Here is a 27773-nt window from a genome sequence, read left to right as displayed (position 1 = left end):
AGTATTAAGTGTCCAAGGAGCATGATGTATACAACCTACATTCAAGTGTTCAGAAAATGGATTGATAAATATATAAATTGAAAGACAGAGATAAATGGATATATAGATACACGGGTAGAAAGAATGATATTGTAATATGGCAAAGTGTTAAAATTGATGGAACTGAGTATCTGGGGTTGTAAGAGCATGTTGGAGTTCTCTGTATTGGGTTTGTACTGTTTTTTAACTGTTTTATAAGTTCAAAAGTATGTCAAAGTAAAAAGTTAAAGAAAAAAAGATATTGGGACATATGAAAATATTGGAGTATAGACTGTCAAATTAGTATCAATGTAAATTTCTTGAACTTGATAACTGTATTTAGGGTAGTTACATAAGTGGGTATCCTTGTTCTTAGAACATATACATGGATACATTATGTGTTGAAAGAGTACAATGTGTGCAACCCGCTCTCAAATATTCAGAAAATAGATAGTCAAATTATAGAAAGATAGCTAGATAACTGATAGATAGATAAATTGAAAATTATACAGTAAATGTGGCAAAATGTTAAAATTGGTAGATCTGGGTATCTGGGATCTGGGAGCATGTTGTAGTTCTCTTTATGGGGTTTGTATTTTTTCTGCAAATGTCCTGTAAGTTTGAAATTATTCCAAAATGAAAAGGTTTTAAAAAATAAAGTCTTCAAAAATATTTTTAAAATGTCATTTATTTCTAGAAATAGAAAATGGTATAGGTTACACAACACTGTCAATGTACTTAATGTTGCTCAATTGTACACCTAAAAATGGGTAAAATGGTTCTATATTATATTTTAACCACAGTAAAAAAAACGTTAAAATGAAAAGTCACTGTTATAGAAAACAAAGTGGCAGGACTATTCTAAAGATGACATAACAACCAAATGAACCTTCATTGGTTCTTGGTTAAAAATAACAGTGTTGAAAGAACTTTGGGGTATAATTGAGAAAACAGATGTTATTAGATGATATTAAAGGTATTATACTAATTTTCTTGGGTGAGAAAGTGGTACGGTGGTTCTTTAACAGAATATAGCAAATGTCTTATTTCTAGAAATGCATGCTGAAGTATTTAGTGGTGAAATATCACAATGTATAACAGAGAAAGCTGACAGGACAAAATGATAGCCAACAATAACTGAATATATGTGGTGGGTATAGAAGTGTTCATTGCATATTCTTGGGGAAAAATTCTTTCTTACAAGACCATAAGCTTCTAAATGGCAAGGACTATATCCTTTTAATTTTGTATCCCAAGCACCTAACACATAGTCTGGTACAATAAATGTTGTTGAATGACTGGATAAACAAATGAAAATTTTAGAAGACAGAGCTAATTAAAGGCATTTTATCAGGTGACATTTTTATTTTCCAAAAATGGTGACTTAAATACCAATCACACCTAAGTTTTCCTTTAACCCCAATAAGATATTCAGGTTTTAAAAGAAGCACATATTTTGAAATGCTAGGCTTTGGGCCTAGTAGAAATGGTGATTCCCTACTTATTGCTGCCAACTTCTAAAATAATTAGCATATGTAAAGCCTCTTACACACTACCTGGCACATAGCAGGCACTCAGTAAATTTTAGTTCCCTTCCTTACTCCCATTCCTTTACCTCTGTTGCTCTTTACAATCCTATGACAGATGTCATAAATACCCAACAAATACTTGTAAATTTGTCACATAAAAGACAGCAAAAATAGGAAATAATTGGGTTGAAACAGAGACCAAAATTTATTGAGTTAATCAGATTAAATAGACATTCATTTTGGAAATTATTCCGAAAAAAGTCCTAGCCTGGTGGATGTGAAAGACAAGTCTGGAATAGTAGCAATAATAATAGCCGCTAGCTTTTTAGAGCACTTCATGTGTTCTTGTCTCAGTCAATAGTCAAATAATTCACTGCAGCATTTACTATAATTTTTACCATTTTTTAAAGTGAGGAAGCCAAGCTATACAGAAGTTGGGTAGTTTGCCAAAGGTATGTATAGAATCAGACTCCAAATTTACTACAGAGCTCTTGCTCTTGACTACTGCTATATGTTCTCTCCCATTGCCTATTCCACATGAAGGATGATATTTGGTCCTGTCTACTCTTCTCTAAGACATGTTAGGCACACTTCTAGACAAAATTATCATGGAGTGCTAGAGGATCATTTAAAGTAGGCAAATGACCACCAGGAAATAACTGCTTACCTGAAGAACAGATGGGATTCTCTCCCGAAGTTTTGAATCTAAAAAGAGGGAGACAGCATGATAAATACAAACAGAAACTCAGATTTTATTTACACAAGTTACCAAAACTTGTATGCTCTTCATTAAGGATATGCCAATGGTAGATATTTCCTTACTCCTTCCGCCCTTTCTTCTTTCCACAAATATTAAGCACTTACGATGGGCCAGACAATGTGCTCATTCCTGAGGATGCAAAACTCAGTAAGATGTCTCTATTCATGGTCTCAGAGGAAGAGATATAAGGAAACAAATGTGAGCCACAACATAGTAATGATCTAGGACAGAAACACCTACAAGATATGGTGGAACACAAAGGGAAGTGTGGTCACTTCTATCAGGGAGTGGAACCATTTGAGTTCAGTCTTAAAAAATGAAGAGCTATTTAGCATTGCAAGGACAATCATTATAGTTAGAGATAAGAAAGTGATGTTTTGGAGAAGAGCAAGCAGCTGGATATGACTGGAACTTGAGCAGCAGAGAAGGGAGCAGGATGAGAGAATGAAGAAGTAATCAGGGGCCAGGTCATGAAGAACCCTATACACTATGCCAAGGAGTTTGGTTTTCATCCTGTAGACAGTTGGAAGTCCTCAGCAGATTTTAAGCACAGAAGTGACATGATAAGATTTAAGTTTTGGAAAGACAACCTTGGTAGCGGGTGAGCAATCAGAAGAGGTGAGACTGAATTAGGAGAACCAGTGAGGTGGTCCCTGCAATAGCCCAGGAAAAAGGGGATAAGACTTGCATTATTAGAACAGGGTCAGAGAGGAAAGAGAAGAAGGAACAGCAACAAGAGCTATTATTAGTGCCAGACTGGATACCAGAGACAGAGGACATGGAGGAGAGTAATATGATTCTGGGTTTCTGGTTCGGCTAACTAGGCAATCAGAATATTTTAATTCAGCATCTTGATAACTTTGAATCTAAACTATGGAAAAACCTGGAGACAAACAGATCTGTGATTGAATGCTGATTCCACAATTTCTAAACTGGGACCTTTGGCAGGTTAGTTCACATCTCTGTAGCTCAGTTATCTTGTCTTTATAGTGCAGATAATAAGAGTACTTATCTCATGGAACTGAAAATCTATCTTAAACTTTCTAAGCTGGTATTGTCTTTTATAAAGTGAGGAGTCTTGCAGTGTTTGTGTAAAGATTAGCAACTACATATGTAAAATGCCTAGCACGGTGCCATAGAAGGTACTACACAAATAGTAGTTGACTAATAAATGATGGAAAAAATAGATTAAGATGGAAAGGGAATAAGAAAGAAAAGCCTTCAATAAACGTAAAACATTCAAGAAATCATTTGAGCTCATGAGTAGCATGTGATCCAGGAATATATACAATTCATTGTTTTATACCCTGTGGCTGCCGCGTATAAGACACCCAGTGAATAGCTGCTGAACAGAGGAATAAATAAACTACCAAATGCCTTCTGTCAGCACCTAGAAAAAACAATGGGAAGACAGCACTCTACGTGTGTTATAGTAAAAAAAAAAACTTGGGTTTGAGTCCAAACTCCAATTCATATTTGCTAAATCATCTTAAAGCAATCAACTACCTCTTTGAACCTCAGTTCTGTGTGTATAAAAATAAGATAAAATCACCTGTTTCATCGGGTCATATGAGGACCAATTTATTCATTAAACAAATATTTTCATTTCACACCCATTAGAATGGCTGCTATTTAAAAAAAATGGAAAATAACAGGTGTTGGAGAGGATGTGGAGAAATAGGAACATTAATTTACTGCTGGTGGGAATGTAAAATGGTACAGCCACTGTGGAAGACAGTTTGGCGGTTCCTCAAGAAGCTAAGTACAGAACTACCATATGAATTGGCAATCCCACTACAAGGTATATACCCAAAAGAATTGAAAGCAGGGACTCAAACAGATATTTGCATACCGATGTTCATAGCAGCATTATTCACAATTGCAAAAAAATGGAAGCAACCCAAGTGTCCATCAACTGATGAATGGATGAATAAAATGTGGTATATACATAAAATGGAATATTATTCAGATATAAAAAAGGAATGAAGGTGGAGGCGGGGCAAGATGGCAGACTGGTGAGCTGTATGTTTTAGTTACTCCTCCAGGAAAGTAGGTAGAAAGCCAGGAACTGCGTGGACTGGACACCACAGAATAATCCGTCTTTGGGCATACTTCATACAACACTCATGAAAATGTCGAACTGCTGAGATCAGCGAAATCTGTAAGTTTTTGCGGCCAGGGGACCCGCGCCCCTCCCTGCCAGGCTCAGTCCCGTGGGAGGAGGGGCTGTCAGCTCCGGGAAGGAAAAGAGAGAACTGCAGTGGCAGCCCTTATCGGAAACTCATTCTACTGATCCAAACTCCAACCATAGATAGACTGAGACCAGACACCAGAGAATCTGAGAGCAGCCAGCCCAGCAGAGAGGAGACAGGCATAGAAAAAAAAAAACAACATGAAAAACTCCAAAATAAAAGCAGAGGATTTTTGGAGTTCTGGTGAACACAGAAAGGGGAAGGGAGGAGCTCAGGCCTTGAGACGCATATGCAAATCCCGAAGAAAAGCTGATCTCTCTGCCCTGTGGATCCTTCCTTAATGGCCCTGGTTCCTTTGTCTATTAGCATTTCAATAACCCATTAGATCTCTGAGGAGGGCCCTTTTTTTTTTTTTTTTAATCCTTTTCTCTTTTTCTAAAACAATTACTCTAAGAAGCCCAATACAGAAAGCTTCAAAGAATTTCAATTTGGGCACGTCAAGTCAAGAGCAGAACTAAGAGATCTCTGAGACAAAAGGCAATGATCCAGTGGCTGAGAAAATTCACTAAACACCACAACTTCCCAAGAAAAGGGGGTGTCCGCTCGCAGCCACCATCCTGGTGGACAGGAAACACTCCTGCCCATCGCCAGCCCAATAGCCCAGAGCTGCGCCAGACAACCCAGTGTGACGGAAGTGCTTCAAATAACAGGCACACACCACAAAACTGGGCGTGGACATTAGCCTTCCCTGCAATCTCAGCTGATTGTCCCAGAGTTGGGAAGGTGGAGCAGTGTGAATTAACAAAGACCCATTCAGCCATCATTTCAGCAGACTGGGAGCCTCCCTACACAGCCCAGCAGCCCAGAACTGCCCTGGGGGGACGGCACTCACCTGTGACATAGCACAGTCATCCCTCAACAGAGGACCCGGGGTGCACAGCCTGGAAGAGGGGCCCACTTGCAAGTCTCAGGAGCCATACGCCAATACCAAGGACTTGTGGGTCAGTGGCAGAGACAAACTGTGGCAGGACTGAACTGAAGGATTAGACTACTGCAGCAGCTTTAAAACTCTAGGATCACCAGGGAGATTTGATTGTTAGGGCCACCCCCCCTCCCCGACTGCCAAGAAACACGCCCCACATACAGGGCAGGCAACACCAACTACACACGCAAGCTTGGTACACCAATTGGGCCCCACAAGACTCACTCCCCCACTCACCAAAAAGGCTAAGCAGGGGAGAACCGGCTTGTGGAGAACAGGTGGCTCATGGACGCCACCAGCTGGTTACTTAGAGAAAGTGTACTCCACGAAGCTGTAGATCTGATAAATTAGAGATAAGGACTTCAATAGGTCTACAAACCCTAAAAGAACCCTATCAAGTTCAGCAAATGCCACGAGGCCAAAAACAACAGAAAATTACAAAGCATATGAAAAAACCAGACGATATGGATAACCCAAGCCCAAGCACCCAAATCAAAAGACCAGAAGAGACACAGCACCTAGAGCAGCTACTCAAAGAACTAAAGATGAACAATGAGACCATAGTACGGGAGATAAAGGAAATCAAGAAGACTCTAGAAGAGCATAAAGAAGACATTGCAAGACTAAATAAAAAAATGGATGATCTTATGCAAATTAAAGAAACTGTTGATCAAATTAAAAAGATTCTGGACACTCATAGTACAAGACTAGAGGAAGTTGAACAACGAATCAGTGACCTGGAAGATGACAGAATGGAAAATGAAAGCATCAAAGGAAGAATGGGGAAAAAAATTGAAAAAATCGAAATGGACCTCAGGGATATGATAGATAATATGAAACGTCCAAATATAAGACTCATTGGTGTCCCAGAAGGAGAAGAAAAGGGTAAAGGTCTAGGAAGAGTATTCAAAGAAATTGTTGGGGAAAACTTCCCAAATCTTCTGAACAACATAAATACACAAATCATAAATGCTCAGCGAACTCCAAATAGAATAAATCCAAATAAACCCACTCCTAGACATATACTGATCACACTGTCAAACACAGAAGAGAAGGAGCAAGTTCTGAAAGCAGCAAGAGAAAAGCAATTCACCACATACAAAGGAAACAGCATAAGACTAAGTAGTGACTACTCAGCAGCCACCATGGAGGCAAGAAGGCAGTGGCACGATATATTTAAAATTCTGAGTGAGAAAAATTTCCAGCCAAGAATACTTTATCCAGCAAAGCTCTCCTTCAAATTTGAGGGAGAGCTTAGATTTTTCACAGACAGACAAATGCTGAGAGAATTTGCTAACAAGAGACCTGCCCTACTGGAGATACTCAAGGGAGCCCTACAGACAGAGAAACAAAGACAGGACAGAGAGACTTGGAGAAAGGTTCAGTACTAAAGAGATTCGGTATGGGTACAATAAAGGATATTAATAGAGAGAGGGAAAAATATGGCAAACATAAACCAAAGGATAAGATGGCCGATTCAAGAAATGCCTTCACGGTTATAACGTTGAATGTAAATGGATTAAACTCCCCAATTAAAAGATATAGATTCGCAGAATGGATCAAAAAAAATGAACCATCAATATGTTGCATACAAGAGACTCATCTTAGACACAGGGACACAAAGAAACTGAAAGTGAAAGGATGGAAAAAAATATTTCATGCAAGCTACAGCCAAAAGAAAGCAGGTGTAGCAATATTAATCTCAGATAAAATAGACTTCAAATGCAGGGATGTTTTGAGAGACAAAGAAGGCCACTACATACTAATAAAAGGGGCAATTCAGCAAGAAGAAATAACAATCGTAAATGTCTATGCACCCAATCAAGGGGCCACAAAATACATGAGAGAAACACTGGCAAAACTAAGGAAGCAATTGATGTTTCCACAATAATTGTGGGAGACTTCAACACATCACTCTCTCCTATAGATAGATCAACCAGACAGAAGACCAATAAGGAACTTGAAAACCTAAACAATCTGATAAATGAATTAGATTTAACAGACATATACAGGACATTACATCCCAAATCACCAGGATACACATACTTTTCTAGTGCTCACGGAACTTTCTCCAGAATAGATCATATGCTGGGACATAAAACAAGCCTCAATAAATTTAAAAAGATTGAAATTATTCAAAGCACATTCTCTGACCACAATGGAATACAATTAGAAGTCAATAACCATCAGAGACTTAGAAAATTCACAAATACCTGGAGGTTAAACAACACACTCCTAAACAATCAGTGGGTTAAAGAAGAAATAGCAAGAGAAATTGCTAAATATATAGAGACGAACGAAAATGAGAACACAACATACCAAAACCTATGGGATGCAGCAAAAGCAGTGCTGAGGGGGAAATTTATAGCACTAAACACATACATTAAAAAGGAAGAAAGAGCCAAAATCAAAGAACTAATGGATCAACTGAAGAAGCTAGAAAATGAACAGCAAACCAATCCTAAACCAAGTACAAGAAAAGAAATAACAAGGATTAAAGCAGAAATAAATGACATAGAGAACAAAAAAACAATAGAGAGGATAAATATCACCAAAAGTTGGTTCTTTGAGAAGATCAACAAGATTGACAAGCCCCTAGCTAGACTGACAAAATCAAAAAGAGAGAAGACCCATATAAACAAAATAATGAATGAAAAAGGTGACATAACTGCAGATCCTGAAGAAATTAAAAAAATTATAAGAGGATATTATGAACAACTGTATGGCAACAAACTGGACAATGTAGAAGAAATGGACAATTTCCTGGAAACATATGAACAACCTAGACTGACCAGAGAAGAAACAGAAGACCTCAACCAACCCATCACAAGCAAAGAGATCCAATCAGTCATCAAAAATCTTCCCACAAATAAATGCCCAGGGCCAGATGGCTTCACAGGGGAATTCTACCAAACTTTCCAGAAAGAACTGACACCAATCTTACTCAAACTCTTTCAAAACATTGAAGAAAATGGAACACTACCTAACTCATTTTATGAAGCTAACATCAATCTAATACCAAAACCAGGCAAAGATGCCACAAAAAAGGAAAACTACCGGCCAATCTCCCTAATGAATATAGATGCAAAAATTCTCAACAAAATACTTGCAAATCGAATCCAAAGACACATTAAAAAAATCATACACCATGACCAAGTGGGGTTCATTCCAGGCATGCAAGGATGGTTCAACATAAGAAAATCAATCAATGTATTACAACACATTAACAAGTCAAAAGGGAAAAATCAATTGATCATCTCAATAGATGCTGAAAAAGCATTTGACAAAATCCAACATCCCTTTTTGATAAAAACACTTCAAAAGGTAGGAATTGAAGGAAACTTCCTCAACATGATAAAGAGCATATATGAAAAACCCACAGCCAGCATAGTACTCAATGGTGAGAGACTGAAAGCCTTCCCTCTAAGATCAGGAACAAGACAAGGATGCCTGCTGTCACCACTGTTATTCAACATTGTGCTGGAAGTGCTAGCCAGGGCAATCTGGCAAGACAAAGAAATAAAAGGTATCCAAATTGGAAAAGAAGAAGTAAAACTGTCATTGTTTGCAGATGATATGATCTTATATTTAGAAAACCCTGAGAAATCGACGATACAGCTACTAGAACTAATAAACAAATTTAGCAAAGTAGCGGGATACAAGATTAATGCACATAAGTCAGTAATGTTTCTATGTGCTAGAAATGAACAAACTGAAGAGACACTCAAAAAAAGGATACCATTTTCAATAGCAACTAAAAAAATCAAGTACCTAGGAATCAACTTAACCAAAGATGTAAAAGACCTATACAAAGAAAACTACATAACTCTACTAAAAGAAATAGAAGGGGACCTTAAAAGATGGAAAAATATTCCATGTTCATGGATAGGAAGGCTAAATGTCATTAAGATGTCAATTCTACCCAAACTCATCTACAGATTCAATGCTATCCCAATCAAAATTCCAACAACCTACTTTGCAGACTTGGAAAAGCTAGTTATCAAATTTATTTGGAAAGGGAAGATGCCTCAAATTGCTAAAGACACTCTAAAAAAGAAAAACGAAGTGGGAGGACTTACACTCCCTGACTTTGAAGCTTATTATAAAGCCACACTTGCCAAAACAGCATGGTACTGGCACAAAGATAGACATATAGATCAATGGAATCGAATTGAGAATTCAGAGATAGACCCTCAGATCTATGGCCGACTGATCTTTGATAAGGCCCCCAAAGTCACTGAACTGAGTCATAATGGTCTTTTCAACAAATGGGGCTGGGAGAGTTGGATATCCATATCCAAAAGAATGAAAGAGGACCCCTACCTCACCCCCTACACAAAAATTAACTCAAAATGGACCAAAGATCTCAATATAAAAGAAAGTACCATAAAACTCCTAGAAGATAATGTAGGAAAACATCTTCAAGACCTTGTATTAGGCGGCCACTTCCTAGACTTTACACCCAAAGCACAAGCAACAAAAGAGAAAATAGATAAATGGGAACTCCTCAAGCTTAGAAGTTTCTGCACCTCAAAGGAATTTCTCAAAAAGGTAAAGAGGCAGCCAACTCAATGGGAAAAAATTTTTGGAAACCATGTATCTGACAAAAGACTGATATCTTGCATATATAAAGAAATCCTACAACTCAATGACAATAGTACAGTCGGCCCAATTATAAAATGGGCAAAAGATATGAAAAGACAGTTCTCTGAAGAGGAAATACAAATGGCCAAGAAACACATGAAAAATGTTCAGCTTCACTAGCTATTAGAGAGATGCAAATTAAGACCACAATGAGATACCATCTAACACCGATTAGAATGGCTGCCATTAAACAAACAGGAAACTACAAATGCTGGAGGGGATGTGGAGAAATTGGAACTCTTATTCATTGTTGGTGGGACTGTATAATGGTTCAGCCACTCTGGAAGTCAGTCTGGCAGTTCCTTAGAAAACTAGATATAGAGCTACCATTCGATCCAGCGATTGCACTTCTCGGTATATACCCGGAAGATCAGAAAGCAGTGACACGAACAGATATCTGCACGCCAATGTTCATAGCAGCATTATTCACAATTGCCAAGAGATGGAAACAACCCAAATGTCCTTCAACAGATGAGTGGATAAATAAAATGTGGTATATACACACGATGGAATACTACGCGGCAGTAAGAAGGAACGATCTCGTGAAACATATGATAACATGGATGAACCTTGAAGACATAATGCTGAGCGAAATAAGCCAGGCACAAAAAGAGAAATATTATATGCTACCACTAATGTGAACTTTGAAAAATGTAAAACAAATGGTTTATAATGTAGAATGTAGGGGAACTAGCAGTAGAGAGCAATTAAGGAAGGGGGAACAATAATCCAAGAAGAACAGATAAGCTATTTAACGTTCTGGGGATGCCCAGAAATGACTATGGTCTGTTAATTTCTGATGGATATAGTAGGAACAAGTTCACAGAAATGTTGCTATATTATGTAACTTTCTTGGGGTAAAGTAGGAACATGTTGGAAGTTAAGCAGTTATCTTAGGTTAGTTGTCTTTTTCTTACTCCCTTGTTATGGTCTCTTTGAAATGTTTTTTTATTGTATGTTTGTTTTCTTTTTAACTTTTTTTTTCATACAGTTGATTTAAAAAAGAAGGGAAAGTAAAAGAAAAAAAAAAGAATGAAAAACAAGGAAAAAGAAAAAAGATGTAGTGCCCCCTTGAGGAGCCTGTGGAGAATGCAGGGGTATTCGCCTACCCCACCTCCATGGTTGCTGACATGACCACAGACATAGGGGACTGGTGGTTTGATGGGTTGAGCCCTCTACCATAAGTTTTACCCTTGGGAAGACGGTTGCTGCAAAGGAGAGGCTAGGCCTCCCTATATTTGTGCCTAAAAGTCTCCTCCTGAATGCCTCTTTGTTGCTCAGATGTGGCCCTCTCTCTCTGGCTAAGCCAACTTGAAAGGTGAAATCACTGCCCTCCCCGCTACGTGGGATCAGACACCCAGGGGAGTGAATCTCCTTGGCAACGTAGAATATGACTCCCGGGGAGGAATGTAGACCCGGCATCGTGGGATGGAGAACATCTTCTTGACCAAAAGGGGGATGTGAAAGGAAATGAAATAAGCTTCAGTGGCAGAGAGATTCCAAAAGGAGCCGAGAGGTCACTCTGGTGGGCACTCTTACGCACACTTTAGACGACCCTTTTTAGGTTCTAAAGAATTGGGGTAGCTGGTGGTGGATACCTGAAACTATCAAACTACAACCCAGAACCCATGAATCTCGAAGACAGTTGTATAAAAATATAGCTTATGAGGGGTGAGAATGGGATTGGGAAAGCCATAAGGACCACACTCCACTTTGTCTAGTTTATGGATGGATGAGTTGAAAAATAGGGGAAGGAAACAAACAGACAAAGGTACCCAGTGTTCTTTTTTACTTCAATTGCTCTTTTTCACTCTAATTATTATTCTTATTATTTTTGTGTGTGTGCTAATGAAGGTGTCAGGGATTGATTTAGGTGATGAATGTACAACTATGTAATGGTACTGTAAACAATCGAAAGTACGATTTGTTTTGTATGACTGCGTGGTATGTGAATATATCTCAATAAAATGATGATTAAAAAAAAAAAAAAAGGAATGAAGCCCTAATACATGTGACAACATGGATGAACCTTGAAGACATCATGTTGACTGAAATAAGCCAGACACAAAAGGACAAATATTGTATGATCTCAAATATTGTATTCTAATTATTTGAAATAATTAAACTATTAAAGTCAGGAGCTAGAATATAGGTTTCCAGGGAATGGGGTGGGGATACAGAAAGGAAGTTAAGGTTTAAAATGCGTAGGGTTCCTATTTGCAATGATGGAAATGTTTTCATAATGGATAGTGGTGATGGTAGCTCAACATTGTGAACATAATTAACAAAAATGAAATGTAGATCTGAATGTGATTAAAAGCGGAAATGTTAAACTATATATATAGCAACAGAATAAAATTTAAAAAAAAAATCCACAGAATTACACCATACGAACAGTGAAGCCTAAGTTAAACCATGGACTATAGTTAATAGTACAATTATAAAAATATGCTATCATCAATTGTAACAAATGTTCCACAGCAATGCAAGGTATTAAGAATAGGGTGGCATATGGGAATTCTGTATTTTATGTATGATTGTTCTGTAAATCCTCAACTTTTTTAACAACAACAAAAAAAAAACTCAAGTATTTATTAAGTGACTACCATGTGTCCGACAGCATCTTAGGACCCAGGAATGAACAAAACTAAGTCCCTGTGATGCTTATATTCTGGTTGGAGGAAGACAGACAATATTTAAATATATAATTATGCATCAATATATAAGGTATCAGATGATGAGACAGTTATAAAGAAAAATGAAGCAAGGTAAGAGGATGGAGATTGATGAAGAGAGGTATTTTATACAGGGTGGTCAGGGAAGGCCTCTCTGATGAAATGACATCTGGGCACAAACCTGAATAAAGTATAAAGCAGCAAAGCACATGGATATCTGAGAGAAGAATGTGCAAAGGTCCTGTGGTAGGAGAGTGCATAGAGCATCAAGGAACAAGATAACTAAAGCTGCCATTTACTGAGGAAGCAGATTATGTAAGGCCTTGTAGGATAAAGATTGTAGATTTTTATTTTGAGTGAGATGGGATACCACTGGAGAGTTCTGAGCAGAGGAGTGACGTAAGCTACCTTGGTTTTAAAAGAATCACTCTGGTTTTAGTATGAAGGATAGGAGACAAAAGTAAAAGCAGGGAGATCAGTTAGAAGGCTAGGGTGATGGTAATAAAGGAGTTGAGTAGACAAGGAGTTGGTCCCCAGTAGTTAAGCAGGACAGAAAGCATGAGGCCTGAAACTGAAGGTGAGAAATGGTTTGATTTATCATTATATTTCAAGAATAGCGCTGACAGGATTTGCTAAATGACTGACTATAGAAGGAAAGAGCAGTGTCAAGGATATCTCTAAGGATTCTGCCCTGAGCAACTAGATAAACTCGCCATTGGGAAAGAAGCAAGATGGCAGGGAAGTTAAAGCTTAGTAGACACATAAATTGAGATAATGAAAGAAAAATGCTGTGGGAAAGATGAAGCAGAATGCAAATATTAGGTGTATTAATTGTTGTTATTAACATCCTTACCTTAAGAGGGAAAAGGCTTGTTTGAAAATGGTATCATTCTTCAGGCACAGCACCTACAGCAAAAAGAGCCACAAAGAGACAACTGTAAACATTCAAAGACCTCCAAGCACTTCTTCCCAAAGAGGCTAGAAACCCACAATACACAAATCAAAAAGGACCCCAAAGCTCTTGTCTAGCAAAGAAGCTGTCTACAGTTAACACCAAACATGTAGGCACACCAAGGGCGTCTCCCTTCTTATTCTGCTCACTGCCTGGGCACACAGAAACTGCTTTAAAAAGAAGGAGAAGGAGAAGGAGCAGAAGGAGAAGGAGGAGAAGGAGGAAGAGGAGGAGAAGGAGCCTGCCCTTCCACCCTGATTTTTTTACCCTGTTTCTCCTCAATATCTTGATCTGTTTTTTCCAATATCAGTCAACAACCATTATGCATCTTCCATGTAAGGCACCAGGCAAGGAGCTTTCTTAAATCTTCTCTAATTCTCAAAATAACACTACAAGACAATTTTACAGATGAGGCAACTGAGGCCGAGAGGTTATATTCCAAGAAATTATAGTTAATAAGTGGCTAAGAGGATTGTCTTACTCCAAACGCTATATCTCTCTTATAACAGATTGTCTCTCTCAGTAATAAAAATAGTGATACCAATGTAAACAAAATAATACCAATGCAGAAGTCTGTAGCAGTGGCAGCTTCCCTCCCTAAGCATCCTCTCTCTCCAGTTATTTCAATTTCGCACTGCCTTGACCTTGCTGGCAACCACTCAAATGATCAGTGGTATAGGTTTACTAAGGAACTGTTTAACATAGAGGTCTTTTTGTAAAGTAACTAGAAAATAAATATCAAAAGTACTTAAAGTTTCATAGCATTAAAAAAAAGTCTTCACACCATGGGAAACCATGTTTATTCCTTCAACTTGTATGTGTCAAAAGCCTATTATGCAGGAAGAGGATTGTGGGAAGATGGCGGAGTAGGAAGATCCAGAAATCACTCCCTCCACCAAAACAACTTACTGAACTAGCACGAAGAGTCTGACTCAACTATTTTAAAACTTAGAGTCTAGTAGAATACTGTGCAGCATTCGGGGAAGAGCTGGAGGAAGAGGTTGGTAAATTGTGGTAAATTTCAGTGAATTTTACCCTCTGTGCAGAGGCAACAATACCCCATCCACCAACAACCTGGCAGACAGCAGTGGGGACCGCAGCCTGGGCTTCTAGAATAGCTTGCTGGTAACAGCATGGCTTATAGGAACCTAAGTCCTCCAAAATCCAGGGCTGTGTGGTGTGATCACTGAAAATGCTTTTGATCAGCTTCTTCAGATCACTGAAGGGCTGGCTCTGAGGGCAGTCATTGTTCCAATACCACCCCCAATCCCCCACCCAGGCAAAAGCAGCAGATGAGTCTTAAAGAGGCAGGACCTTCTTTTTTCCCTTCTATTTTCACTTTCCATTCCAATTTGAGGAAAAAAAAAAAAAAAGCAGTTTAGAAAAGTCACAAATTGACTGCTCCAGCCCTCAACAACAACAACAACAACAAAACCTAGCAATCCCATTGGAATGAAAAACCTAGATTTCCAGAGTTATAACAAAATAATACTCAGAATGTCAAGTTCTCAAAAAAAAAATTACAAAATACACAACAAAACAGGAAAGTATGCCCATTAACTGAAAAAAGAATTTGCCAAAACCTATCCCTGAGGAAGCTATTACATTGGAACTATTAGTCAAAGACTTTAAATCAACTGTATTAAATATATTCAGTGAGCTAAAGGAATCCATATATAAAGAACCAAAGAAAATTAGGAACACAATGAACAAAATAAAGAGATGGAAAGTATTGTTAATGCTGTCCTTCCCCTCCTTCCCAAATTTAAGAGGGTGGCCTATAGTTGTTGTCTTCATTTTAACAATAGGATTCATGCTTCAATTCATCAATCTGTCTTTTTACTCCTCTGACCACCATGTGAGTAAATCCAGCGAACACTTTTCTGTCTTGCTCTAAACTGGTCTTCTAGTGTTTCCTATCTCAGCAAATAGCATCACCATCTATCAGTATCTACGATGTCATACTTGATACTCTCTGCTCCCCCTTACTGCATCCAATCCACCACCAAGGACGCAGAGAAATTGGAACTCTTGTTCATTGTTGGTGGGACTGTATCAAGGTATAGCCACTCTGGAAGACAGTCTAGTGCTTCCTTAGAAAACTAGATATTGAGTTACCCTTCAGTCCACAATTTCACTTCTCGGTATACACCCAGAAGATCTGAAAGCAGTGACACGAACAGATATTTTCACACCAATGTTCATAGCAGCATTATTCACAATTGCCAAGAGATGGAAACAATCCAAATGTACTTCAACAGATGAGTGGATAAACAAAATGTGGTATATACACATGACGGACTACTATGCAGCAGTAAGAAGGAAGGAGGTCGTGAAACATATGACAACATGGATGAAACTTGAAGACATAATGTTGAGTGAAATAAACCAGGCACAAAAAGAGAGATATTGTATGCTACCACTAATGTGAACTCTGTGAAAAATGTAAATGCTTTATATTGTAGAATGTAGGGGACCTAGCGATAGACAGCAAATAGCGAAGGGAGAATGATAAACTAATAAGGACAGGTAAGTTTTAGAGGGTAATATTAATGTTATGAGAATGCTCAGGAATGACTACAGTTTGTTAATTTTGGGGGGTATTGTAGGAACATGTTGGAAGCAATGTAGTTATTTTAGGTTATTTGTTTTTCTTTTTCTTTGTTCAGTTATGGTTTGTTAATTTTCTTGGGGTAGGGTAGGAACACATTGGAAGCAATGTAGTTATTTCAGGCTATTTGTTTTTCTTATTCCTCCATTTTGGTTTTGTCTGAAATGTAGTTTTGTTTTTTTTTTTAAATTACTGTTTGTTTTTTAATTTTTTTTAAAGTTAAAAAAATTCATCACCAAGTCAAATAAATTTTACCTTCTACTCACAACTAACCATTTTTCTATATCTTTCTTTCCAACACCCTATTATAAACTCACTTTGTACTTCTCTTAAACTACTGCTATAGCCTCCTAACTGCTTTTTCTTGTGGAAATCTCTACAGGGCAGCCAGAGTGAAATTTGTGAAATGCAGTTCTGATAATGTCACCTCTTTAATGGCTTCCCATTGTTCTTAAACCCCTTCCCATGTGCTTATTAGGCCCTGTATGGTCTGGCCTCTATCAAAATCTATATATTATCTTTCAGCACATATACCCATGTCCTCTCCTGTCCAGTCATACTGGATTCCTTTGAGTTCAGGGCATCCACTCTGCACTATCCGCCATAAGTAGTTTGCACTCTGCCTGAAATGATCTTCATTCTTCTCCCACATTCATCCTAATTCGTTGTTCCAATTTCAGATCAATTGTTAGTTTCTAAAGGAAGCCTTCCTTGACCTCCCACATCACACTGAATCCTGTTATGTCTTTAAACCACCCACCTCTTCTCTGTAACATATATTGCTGTTGTAATTATTCATTTAATATGTAAAATTACTCAATTTCTGTTTAACACTAAATTCTATCTCAATTTTGCTCACCATTGTATCCCATGTTTAACAAAATGACTGCAACTTAGTAGCTGCTCAAAAAATATTGAACAAATGAATGACATATGAATAGATATTCTACATTGGGTAAAATGTTACTTTCCCTGTGTGGATTTTTTTTTTTTCTTTTTTTTTTCTCAATCCTTTGGCAGAATTGTTCTGATACCCACTGAATCAGGGCAAGTAAGGGATCAGGAGAAAGTTCCGTGTGTCCAACTTGGTTGGTGAATTTATGGTTTAATATAAAGATTTGAACCAACTTGATTTTAACTTCTTTCTCTCTCTGAAATTCCCACTGAAATGATCAAAGAAATTCTACATACAGAGAAGCTGCCCTTTACACATGGGGTGCAGTAGCTTAAAATAACACAGGGGCTTTGTTTGCATTGTCATGATGCCCTCAGCATTCCAGATCCTGTCTTTCAGTCCCTCAGTGACCACCACTGACATCTGCTTTTACAAGATAAGCTGTTTCTCCCTTTCCTCTATATGTCCGACCTAAGTTCATGCCCTTGTAAAGTCAAATATAAACTCCCCAAACTCCACTCTTGCTTCACCAACTTCTATTGTTCTACCTATGTATAAAGGCATAGTTCCCAGGTCCTCTGTAACTTTTTGCTCCCCGCAAGTCTACACTCCTGAAGTGTTTCCTGTATGACCCTGTGAGCTGTGCCATGTCTCTCTATTCTAGGAGCCACAGGAACTAATAAACATTTCCTTCGTTTAAAAAAAAAAGAAAAAAAAGGAAGAAAATGGAAATTCTGGAGTGGCAAAGTATAGTACTTGAAAGGAAAAACTCATTAGATGGATTCAACACCCCGTTTCAACAGGCAGAAGAAAGGATCGGCAAGCTTGAAGATAAGACAATTGAAATTACCCAGTGCGATAAGCAGAAAGAAAAAATAATGAATAAAAATGAACATTTCTAAGAGACTTCTGGGACACCATCAAGTGTACACCATAAGCATACCTGGAGTCACACAGGGATAAGAGAGAAAGAAAGACACAGAGAAGGTGCTTGAAGAAATAATGGCCACATATGTCCCCAGTGTGATGAAAGACATGAATATACACATCCAGAAAGCTCAACAAACTCCAAGCAGGACAGACCCAAAGAAATATACACCAAGACAAATTATAGCAAAACTGTCAAATCCCAAAGTCAAAAAGATTTTGAAAGCAACAATAGAAAAGCAACTTGTCATATACAAGGGATCCCCACTGAGATTAACAGTAGATCTCACTGAAGCCAGAAAACACTGGGATGGCATCAAGTCCTTAAAGAAAAAAAAATGTTAACTAAGAATTCTATATCCAGCCAAATGATCTTCCAAACATGAAGGAGAAATTAAGACATTCACAGATAAAAAAAACTGAAGGAGTTCATTACCAGAAGACTTACCCTATGCAAAATGCTGAAGGGAGTCCTTCAGGCTGAAGTAAAAGGACAATAGACAATAACACAAAGACACAAGGAGGAATAAAGCACTTTGGCAAAGATAACTACATAGATAAATACGAAATCCTGTTTCTCTGTACTATTGTATTGTAATTGCTTTTCTTCTCCTTATAGGACAAAACAGGCAAATATGTAAAATAACATTACAAATCTATGTTAATGAACATACAGTGTATAAAGACGTAATCTGAGAATAACAATATGAAGGGGGAGAGATGGAGATACACAGGAGTATAGTTTGTAAAGTAGTGAAACTAAGTTGGTGCTAGTCAAATTAGGTTGTTATTAGTTTAATACGGTAACTGTAATTACAAAGGTAACCATTAACACAATAATTGAAAAAAAGGAAGAAAATAAAAAATGGTATACTATAAAAAAGCAACTAGAGGAGGCGAGGCAAGATGGCGGACTGGTGAGCTGTGTGTTTTAGTTACTCCTCCAGGAAAGTAGGTAGAAAGCCAGGAACTGCGTGGACTGGACACCACAGAGCAATCCGACTTTGGGCATACTTCATACAACACTCATGAAAACGTGGAACTGCTGAGATCAGCGAAATCTGTAAGTTTTTGCGGCCAGGGGACCCGCACCCCTCCCTGCCAGGCTCAGTCCCGGGGGAGGAGGGGCTGTCAGCTCCGGGAAGGAGAAGGGAGAACTGCAGTGGCAGCCCTTATCGGAAACTTATTCTACTGATCCAAACTCCAACCACAGATAGACTGAGACCAGACACCAGAGAATCTGAGAGCAGCCAGCCCAGCAGAGAGGAGATACAGATAGCAAGAAACAGCAAGAAAAGCCCAAAAAGAAAAGCCAAGGCTTTTTGGAGTTCTGGTGAACACAGAAAGGGGAAGGGCGGAGCTCAGGCCTTGAGACGCATATGCAAATCCCGAAGAAAAGCTGATCTCTCTGCCCTGTGGACCCTTCCTTAATGGCCCTGGTTGCTTTGTCTATTAGCATTTCAATAACCCATTAGATCTCTGAGGAGGGCCCTTTTTTTTTTTTTTTTAATCCTTTTTTCTTTTTCTAAAACAATTACTCTAAGAAGCCCAATACAGAAAGCTTCAAAGACTTGCAATTTGGGCAGGTCAAGTCAAGAGCAGAACTAAGAGAGCTCTGAGACAAAACGCAATGATCCAGTAGCTGAGAAAATTCACTAAACACCACAACTTCCCAAGAAAACGGGGGTGTCCGCTCACAGCCATCATCCTGGTGGACAGGAAACACTCCTGTCCATCGCCAGCCCCATAGCCCAGAGCTGCCCCACACAACCCAGTGTGACGGAAGTGCTTCAAATAACAGGCACACACCACAAAACTGGACGTGGACATTAGCCTTCCCTGCAACCTCAGCTGATTGTCCCAGAGTTGGGAAGGTGGAGCAGTGTGAATTAACGAAGCCCCATTCAGCCATCATTTGAGCAGACTGGGAGCCTCCCTACACAGCCCAGCAGCCCAGAACTGCCCTGGGGGGACGGCACTCACCTGTGACATAGCACAGACATCCCTCAACAGAGGACCCGGGGTGCACAGCCTGGAAGAGGGGCCCACTTGCAAGTCTCAGGAGCCATACGCCAATACCAAGGACTTGTGGGTCAGTGGCAGAGACAAACTGTGGCAGGACTGAACTGAAGGATTTAAAACTCTAGGATCACCAGGGAGATTTGATTGTTAGAGCCATCCCCCCTCCCTGACTGCCCAGAAACACACCCCATATACAGGGCAGGCAACACCAACTACACACGCAAGCTTGGTACACCAATTGGACCCCACAAGACTCACTCCCCCACTCACCAAAAAGGCTAAGCAGGGGAGAACCGGCTTGTGGAGAACAGGTGGCTCGTGGACGCCACCTGCTGGTTAGTTAGAGAAAGTGTACTCCACGAAGCTGTAGATCTGATAAATTAGAGATAAGGACTTCAATAGGTCTACAAACCCTAAAAGAACCCTATCAAGTTCAGCAAATGCCACGAGGCCAAAAACAACAGAAAATTACAAAGCATATGAAAAAACCAGACGATATGGATAACCCAAGCCCAAGCACCCAAATCAAAAGACCAGAAGAGACACAGCACCTAGAGCAGCTACTCAAAGAACTAAAGATGAACAATGAGACCATAGTACGGGATACAAAGGAAATCAAGAAGACCCTAGAAGAGCATAAAGAAGACATTGCAAGACTAAATAAAAAAAATGGATGATCTTATGGAAATTAAAGAAACTGTTGACCAAATTAAAAAGATTCTGGACACTCATAGTACAAGACTAGAGGAAGTTGAACAACGAATCAGTGACCTGGAAGATGACAGAATGGAAAATGAAAGCATAAAAGAAAGAATGGGGAAAAAATTGAAAAAATCGAAATGGACCTCAGGGATATGATAGATAATATGAAACGTCCAAATATAAGATTCATTGGTGTCCCAGAAGGGGAGGAAAAGGGTAAAGGTCTAGGAAGAGTATTCAAAGAAATTGTTGGGGAAAACTTCCCAAATCTTCTAAACAACATAAATACACAAATCATAAATGCTCAGCGAACTCCAAATAGAATAAATCCAAATAAACCCACCCCGAGACATATACTGATCACACTGTTAAACACAGAAGAGAAGGAGCAAGTTCTGAAAGCAGCAAGAGAAAAGCAATTCACCACATACAAAGGAAACAGCATAAGACTAAGTAGTGACTACTCAGCAGCCACCATGGAGGCAAGAAGGCAGTGGGACGATATATTTAAAATTCCGAGTGAGAAAAATTTCCAGCCAAGAATACTTTATCCAGCAAAGCTCTCCTTCAAATTTGAGGGAGAGCTTAAATTTTTCACAGACAAACAAATGCTGAGAGAATTTGCTAACAAGAGACCTGCCCTACTGGAGATACTCAAGGGAGCCCTACAGACAGAGAAACAAAGACAGGACAGAGAGACTTGGAGAAAGGTTCAGTACTAAAGAGATTCGGTATGGGTACAATTAAGGATATTAATAGACAGAGGGGAAAAATATGACAAACATAAACCAAAGGATAAGATGGCCTATTCAAGAAATGCCTTCACGGTTATAACGTTGAATGTAAATGGATTAAACTCCCCAACTAAAAGATATAGATTCGCAGAATGGATCAAAAAAAATGAACCATCAATATGTTGCATACAAGAGACTCATCTTAGACACAGGGACACAAAGAAACTGAAAGTGAAAGGATGGAAAAAAATATTTCATGCAAGCTACAGCCAAAAGAAAGCAGGTGTAGCAATATTAATCTCAGATAAAATAGACTTCAAATGCAGGGATGTTTTGAGAGACAAAGAAGGCCACTACATACTAATAAAAGGGGCAATTCAGCAAGAAGAAATAACAATCGTAAATCTCTATGCACCCAATCAAGGGGCCACAAAATACATGAGAGAAACACTGGCAAAACTAAAGAAAGCAATTGATGTTTCCACAATAATTGTGGGAGACTTCAACACATCACTCTCTCCTATAGATAGATCAACCAGACAGAAGACCAATAAGGAAATTGAAAACCTAAACAATCTGATAAATGAATTAGATTTAACAGACATATATAGGACATTACATCCCAAATCACCAGGATACACATACTTTTCTAGTGCTCACGGAACTTTCTCCAGAATAGATCGTATGCTGGGACATAAAACAAGGCTCAATAAATTTAAAAAGATTGAAATTATTCAAAGCACATTCTCTAACCACAATGGAATACAATTAGAAGTCAATAACCATCAGAGACTTAGAAAATTCACAAATACCTGGAGGTTAAACAACACACTCCTAAACAATCAGTGGGTTAAAGAAGAAATAGCAAGAGAAATTGCTAAATATATAGAGACGAATGAAAATGAGAACACAACATACCAAAACCTATGGGATGCAGCAAAAGCAGTGCTAAGGGGGAAATTTATAGCACTAAACGCATATATTAAAAAGGAAGAAAGAGCCAAAATCAAAGAACTAATGGATCAACTGAAGAAGCTAGAAAATGAACAGCAAACCAATCCTAAAGCAAGTAGAAGAAAAGAAATAACAAGGATTAAAGCAGAAATAAATGACATAGAGAACAAAAAAACAATAGAGAGGATAAATATCACCAAAAGTTGGTTCTTTGAGAAGATCAACAAGATTGACAAGCCCCTAGCTAGACTGACAAAATCAAAAAGAGAGAAGACCCATATAAACAAAATAATGAATGAAAAAGGTGACATGACTGCAGATCCTGAAGAAATTAAAAAACTTATAAGAGGATATTATGAACAACTTTATGGCAACAAACTGGATAATGTAGAAGAAATGGACAATTTCCTGGAAACATATGAACAACCTAGACTGACCAGAGAAGAAATAGAAGACCTCAACCAACCCATCACAAGCAAAGAGATCCAATCAGTCATCAAAAATCTTCCCACAAATAAATGCCCAGGGCCAGATGGCTTCACAGGGGAATTCTACCAAACTTTCCAGAAAGAACTGACACCAATCTTACTCAAACTCTTTCAAAACATTGAAGAAAATGGAACACTACCTAACTCATTTTATGAAGCTAACATCAATCTAATACCAAAACCAGGCAAAGATGCCACAAAAAAGGAAAACTACCGGCCAATCTCCCTAATGAATATAGATGCAAAAATCCTCAACAAAATACTTGCAAATCGAATCCAAAGACACATTAAAAAAATCATACACCATGACCAAGTGGGGTTCACTCCAGGCATGCAAGGATGGTTCAACATAAGAAAATCAATCAATGTATTACAACACATTAACAAGTCAAAAGGGAAAAATCAATTGATCATCTCAATAGATGCTGAAAAAGCATTTGACAAAATCCAACATCCCTTTTTGATAAAAACACTTCAAAAGGTAGGAATTGAAGGAAACTTCCTCAACATGATAAAGAGCATATATGAAAAACCCACAGCCAGCATAGTACTCAATGGTGAGAGACTGAAAGCCTTCCCTCTAAGATCAGGAACAAGACAAGGATGCCCGCTGTCACCACTGTTATTCAACATTGTGCTGGAAGTGCTAGCCAGCGCAATCCGGCAAGACAAAGAAATAAAAGGCACCCAAATTGGAAAAAAAGAAGTAAAACTGTCATTGTTTGCAGATGATATGATCTTATATCTAGAAAACCCTGAGAAATCGACGATACAGCTACTAGAGCTAATAAACAAATTTAGCAAAGTAGCGGGATACAAGATTAATGCACATAAGTCAGTAATGTTTCTATATGCTAGAAATGAACAAACTGAAGAGACACTCAAGAAAAAGATACCATTTTCAATAGCAACTACAAAAATCAAGTACCTAGGAATAAACTTAACCAAAGATGTAAAAGACCTATACAAAGAAAACTACATAACTCTACTAAAAGAAATAGAAGGGGACCTTAAAAGATGGAAAAATATTCCATGTTCATGGATAGGAAGGCTAAATGTCATTAAGATGTCAATTCTACCCAAACTCATCTACAGATTCAATGCAATCCCAACCAAAATTCCAACAACCTACTTTGCAGACTTGGAAAAGCTAGTTATCAAATTTATTTGGAAAGGGAAGATGCCTCGAATTGCTAAAGACACTCTAAAAAAGAAAAACGAAGTGGGAGGACTTACACTCCCTGACTTTGAAGCTTATTATAAAGCCACACTTGCCAAAACAGCATGGTACTGGCACAAAGATAGACATATAGATCAATGGAATCGAATTGAGAATTCAGAGATAGACCCTCAGATCTATGGCCGACTGATCTTTGATAAGGCCCCCAAAGTCACTGAACTGAGTCATAATGGTCTTTTCAACAAATGGGGCTGGGAGAGTTGGATATCCATATCCAAAAGAATGAAAGAGGACCCCTACCTCACCCCCTACACAAAAATTAATTCAAAATGGACCAAAGTTCTCAACATAAAAGAAAGTACCATAAAACTCCTAGAAGATAATGTAGGAAAACATCTTCAAGACCTTGTATTAGGCGGCCACTTCCTAGACTTTACACCCAAAGCACAAGCAACAAAAGAGAAAATAGATAAATGGGAACTCCTCAAGCTTAGAAGTTTCTGCACCTCAAAGGAATTTCTCAAAAAGGTAAAGAGGCAGCCAACTCAATGGGAAAAAATTTTTGGAAACCATGTATCTGACAAAAGATTGATATCTTGCATATATAAAGAAATCCTACAACTCAATGACAATAGTACAGTCGGCCCAATTATAAAATGGGCAAAAGATATGAAAAGACAGTTCTCTGAAGAGGAAATACAAATGGCCAAGAAACACATGAAAAAATGTTCAGCTTCACTAGCTATTAGAGAGATGCAAATTAAGACCACAATGAGATACCATCTAACACCGATTAGAATGGCTGCCATTAAACAAACAGGAAACTACAAATGCTGGAGGGGATGTGGAGAAATTGGAACTCTTATTCATTGTTGGTGGGACTGTATAATGGTTCAGCCACTCTGGAAGTCAGTCTGGCAGTTCCTTAGAAAACTAGATATAGAGTTACCATTCGATCCAGCGATTGCACTTCTCGGTATATACCCGGAAGATCGGAAAGCAGTGACACGAACAGATATCTGCAAGCCAATGTTCATAGCAGCATTATTCACAATTGCCAAGAGATGGAAACAACCCAAATGTCCTTCAACAAATGAGTGGATAAATAAAATGTGGCATATACACACGATGGAATACTACGCGGCAGTCAGAAGGAACGATCTCGTGAAACGTACGACAACATGGATGAACCTTGAAGACATAATGCTGAGCGAAATAAGCCAGGCACAAAAAGAGAAATATTATATGCTACCACTAATGTGAACTTTGAAAAATGTAAAACAAATGGTTTATAATGTAGAATGTAGGGGAACTAGCAATAGAGAGCAATTAAGGAAGGGGGAACAATAATCCAGGAAGAACAGATAAGCTGTTTTACATTCTGGGGATGCCCAGGAATGACTATGGTATGTTAATTTTTGATGGATATAGTAGGAGCAAGTTCACAGAAATGTTGCTATATTAGGTAACTTTCTTGGGGTAAAGTAGGAACATGTTGGAAGTTAAGCAGTTATCTTAGGTTAGTTGTCTTTTTCTTACTCCCTTGTTATGGTCTCTTTGAAATGTTCTTTTATTGTATGCTTGTTTTCTTTTTAACTTTTTTTCATACAGTTGATTTAAAAAAGAAGGGAAAGTTAAAAAAAAAAAAAGAAAGAAAAAAGACAAACAAGGAAAAAAAAAAAAAAAGATGTAGTGCCCCCTTGAGGAGCCTGTGGAGAATGCGGGGGTATTCGCCTGCCCCACCTCCATGGTTGCTGGCATGACCACAGACATAGGGGACTGGTGGTTTGATGGGTTGAGCCCTCTACCATAAGTTTTACCCTTGGGAAGACGGTTGCTGCAAAGGAGAGGCTAGGCCTCCCTATATTTGTGCCTAAGAGTCTCCTCCCGAATGCCTCTTTGTTGCTCAGATGTGGCCCTCTCTCTCTGGCTAAGCCAACTTGAAAGGTGAAATCACTGCCCTCCCCCCTACGTGGGATCAGACACCCAGGGGAGTGAATCTCCCTGGCAACGTGGAATATGACTCCCGGGGAGGAATGTAGACCCGGCATCGTGGGATGGAGAACATCTTCTTGACCAAAAGGGGGATGTGAAAGGAAATGAAATAAGCTTCAGTGGCAGAGAGATTCCAAAACGAGCCGAGAGATCACTCTGGTGGGCACTCTTACGCACACTTTAGACAACCTTTTTTAGGTTCTAAAGAATTGGGGTAGCTGGTGGTGGATGCCTGAAACTGTTAAACTGCAGCCCAGAGCCCGTGAGTCTCGAGGACAGTTGTATAAAAATGTGGCTTATGAGGGGTGACAGTGGGATTGGGAATGCCATAAGGACCAAACTCCACTTTGTCTGGTTTATGGATGGATGTGTAGAAAAGTAGGGGAAGGAAACAAACAGACAAAGGTACCCAGTGTTCTTTTTTACTTCAATTGCTCTTTTTCACTCTAATTATTATTCTTGTTATTTTTGTGTGTGTGCTAATGAAGGTGTCAGGGATTGATTTAGGTGATGAATGTACAGCTATGTAATGGTACTGTAAACAATCGAAAGTACAATTTGTTTTGTATGACTGCGTGGTATGTGAATATACCTCAATAAAATGATGATTAAAAAAAAAAAAAAAAAAAAAAGAAGGGAAAGTTAAAAAAAAAAAAAAAGAAAAACAAGGAAAAAAAGATGTAGTGCCCCCTTGAGGAGCCTGTGGAGAATGCAGGGGTATTCGCCTACCCCACCTCAATGGCTGCTAACATGACCACAGACATAGGGGACTGGTGGTTTGATGGGTTGAGCCCTCTACCATAGGTTTTACCCTTAGGAAGACGGTTGCTGTAAAGGAGAGGCTAGGCCTCCCTATGGTTGTGCCTAAGAGCTTCCTCCCGAATGCCTCTTTGTTGCTGAGATGTGGCCCTCTCTCTCTGGCTAAGCCAACTTGAAAGGTGAAATCACTGCCCTTCCCTCTACATGGGATCAGACACCCAGGGGAGTGAATCTCCCTGGCAATGTGGAATATGACTCCCGGGGAGGAATGTAGACCCGGCATCGTGGGACGGAGAACATCTTCTTGACCAAAAGGGGGATGTGAAAGGAGATGAAATAAGCTTCAGTGGCAGAGAGATTCCAAAAGGAGCCGAGAGGTCACTCTGGTGGGCACTCTTACGCACACTTTAGATAACCCTTTTTAGGTTCTAAAGAATTGGGGTAGCTGGTGGTGAATACCTGAAACTCTCAAACAACCCAGAACCCATGAATCTCGAGGACAGTTGTATAAAAATGTAGCTTATGAGGGGTGACAATGGGATTGGGAAAGCCATAAGGACCACACTCCACTTTGTCTAGTTTATGGATGGATGAGTAGAAAAATAGGGGAAGGAAACAAACAGACAAAGGTATCCAGTGTTCTTTTTTACTTCAATTGCTGTTTTTCACTCTAATTATTATTCTTGTTATTTTTGTGTGTGTGCTAATGACGGTGTTAGGGATTGATTTAGGTGATGAATGTACAACTATGTAA

The 27773-nt window shown here is 38.8% G+C and overlaps 1 protein-coding gene across 1 annotated transcript in view; it reads right to left on the bottom strand.

Annotated features, from left to right (window-relative positions):
- Positions 1 to 27773, bottom strand: part of MRPL48 (mitochondrial ribosomal protein L48) — a 103621-nt gene that overhangs the window by 63535 nt on the left and 12313 nt on the right. The window contains exons 2-3 of the mRNA XM_037840602.1: positions 13654 to 13706; positions 2215 to 2252 (exon numbers count right to left, since the gene is read on the bottom strand). Of these exons, the coding sequence (XP_037696530.1) occupies positions 2215 to 2252; positions 13654 to 13706 (91 nt within the window). The remainder of the gene's footprint in view (positions 1 to 2214; positions 2253 to 13653; positions 13707 to 27773) is intronic.

The sequence above is a fragment of the Choloepus didactylus genome, chromosome 6, assembly GCF_015220235.1.
Source record: "Choloepus didactylus isolate mChoDid1 chromosome 6, mChoDid1.pri, whole genome shotgun sequence".
Lineage (NCBI taxonomy): Eukaryota > Metazoa > Chordata > Mammalia > Pilosa > Megalonychidae > Choloepus > Choloepus didactylus.
This window is presented reverse-complemented; position numbering and strand designations above follow the sequence as displayed.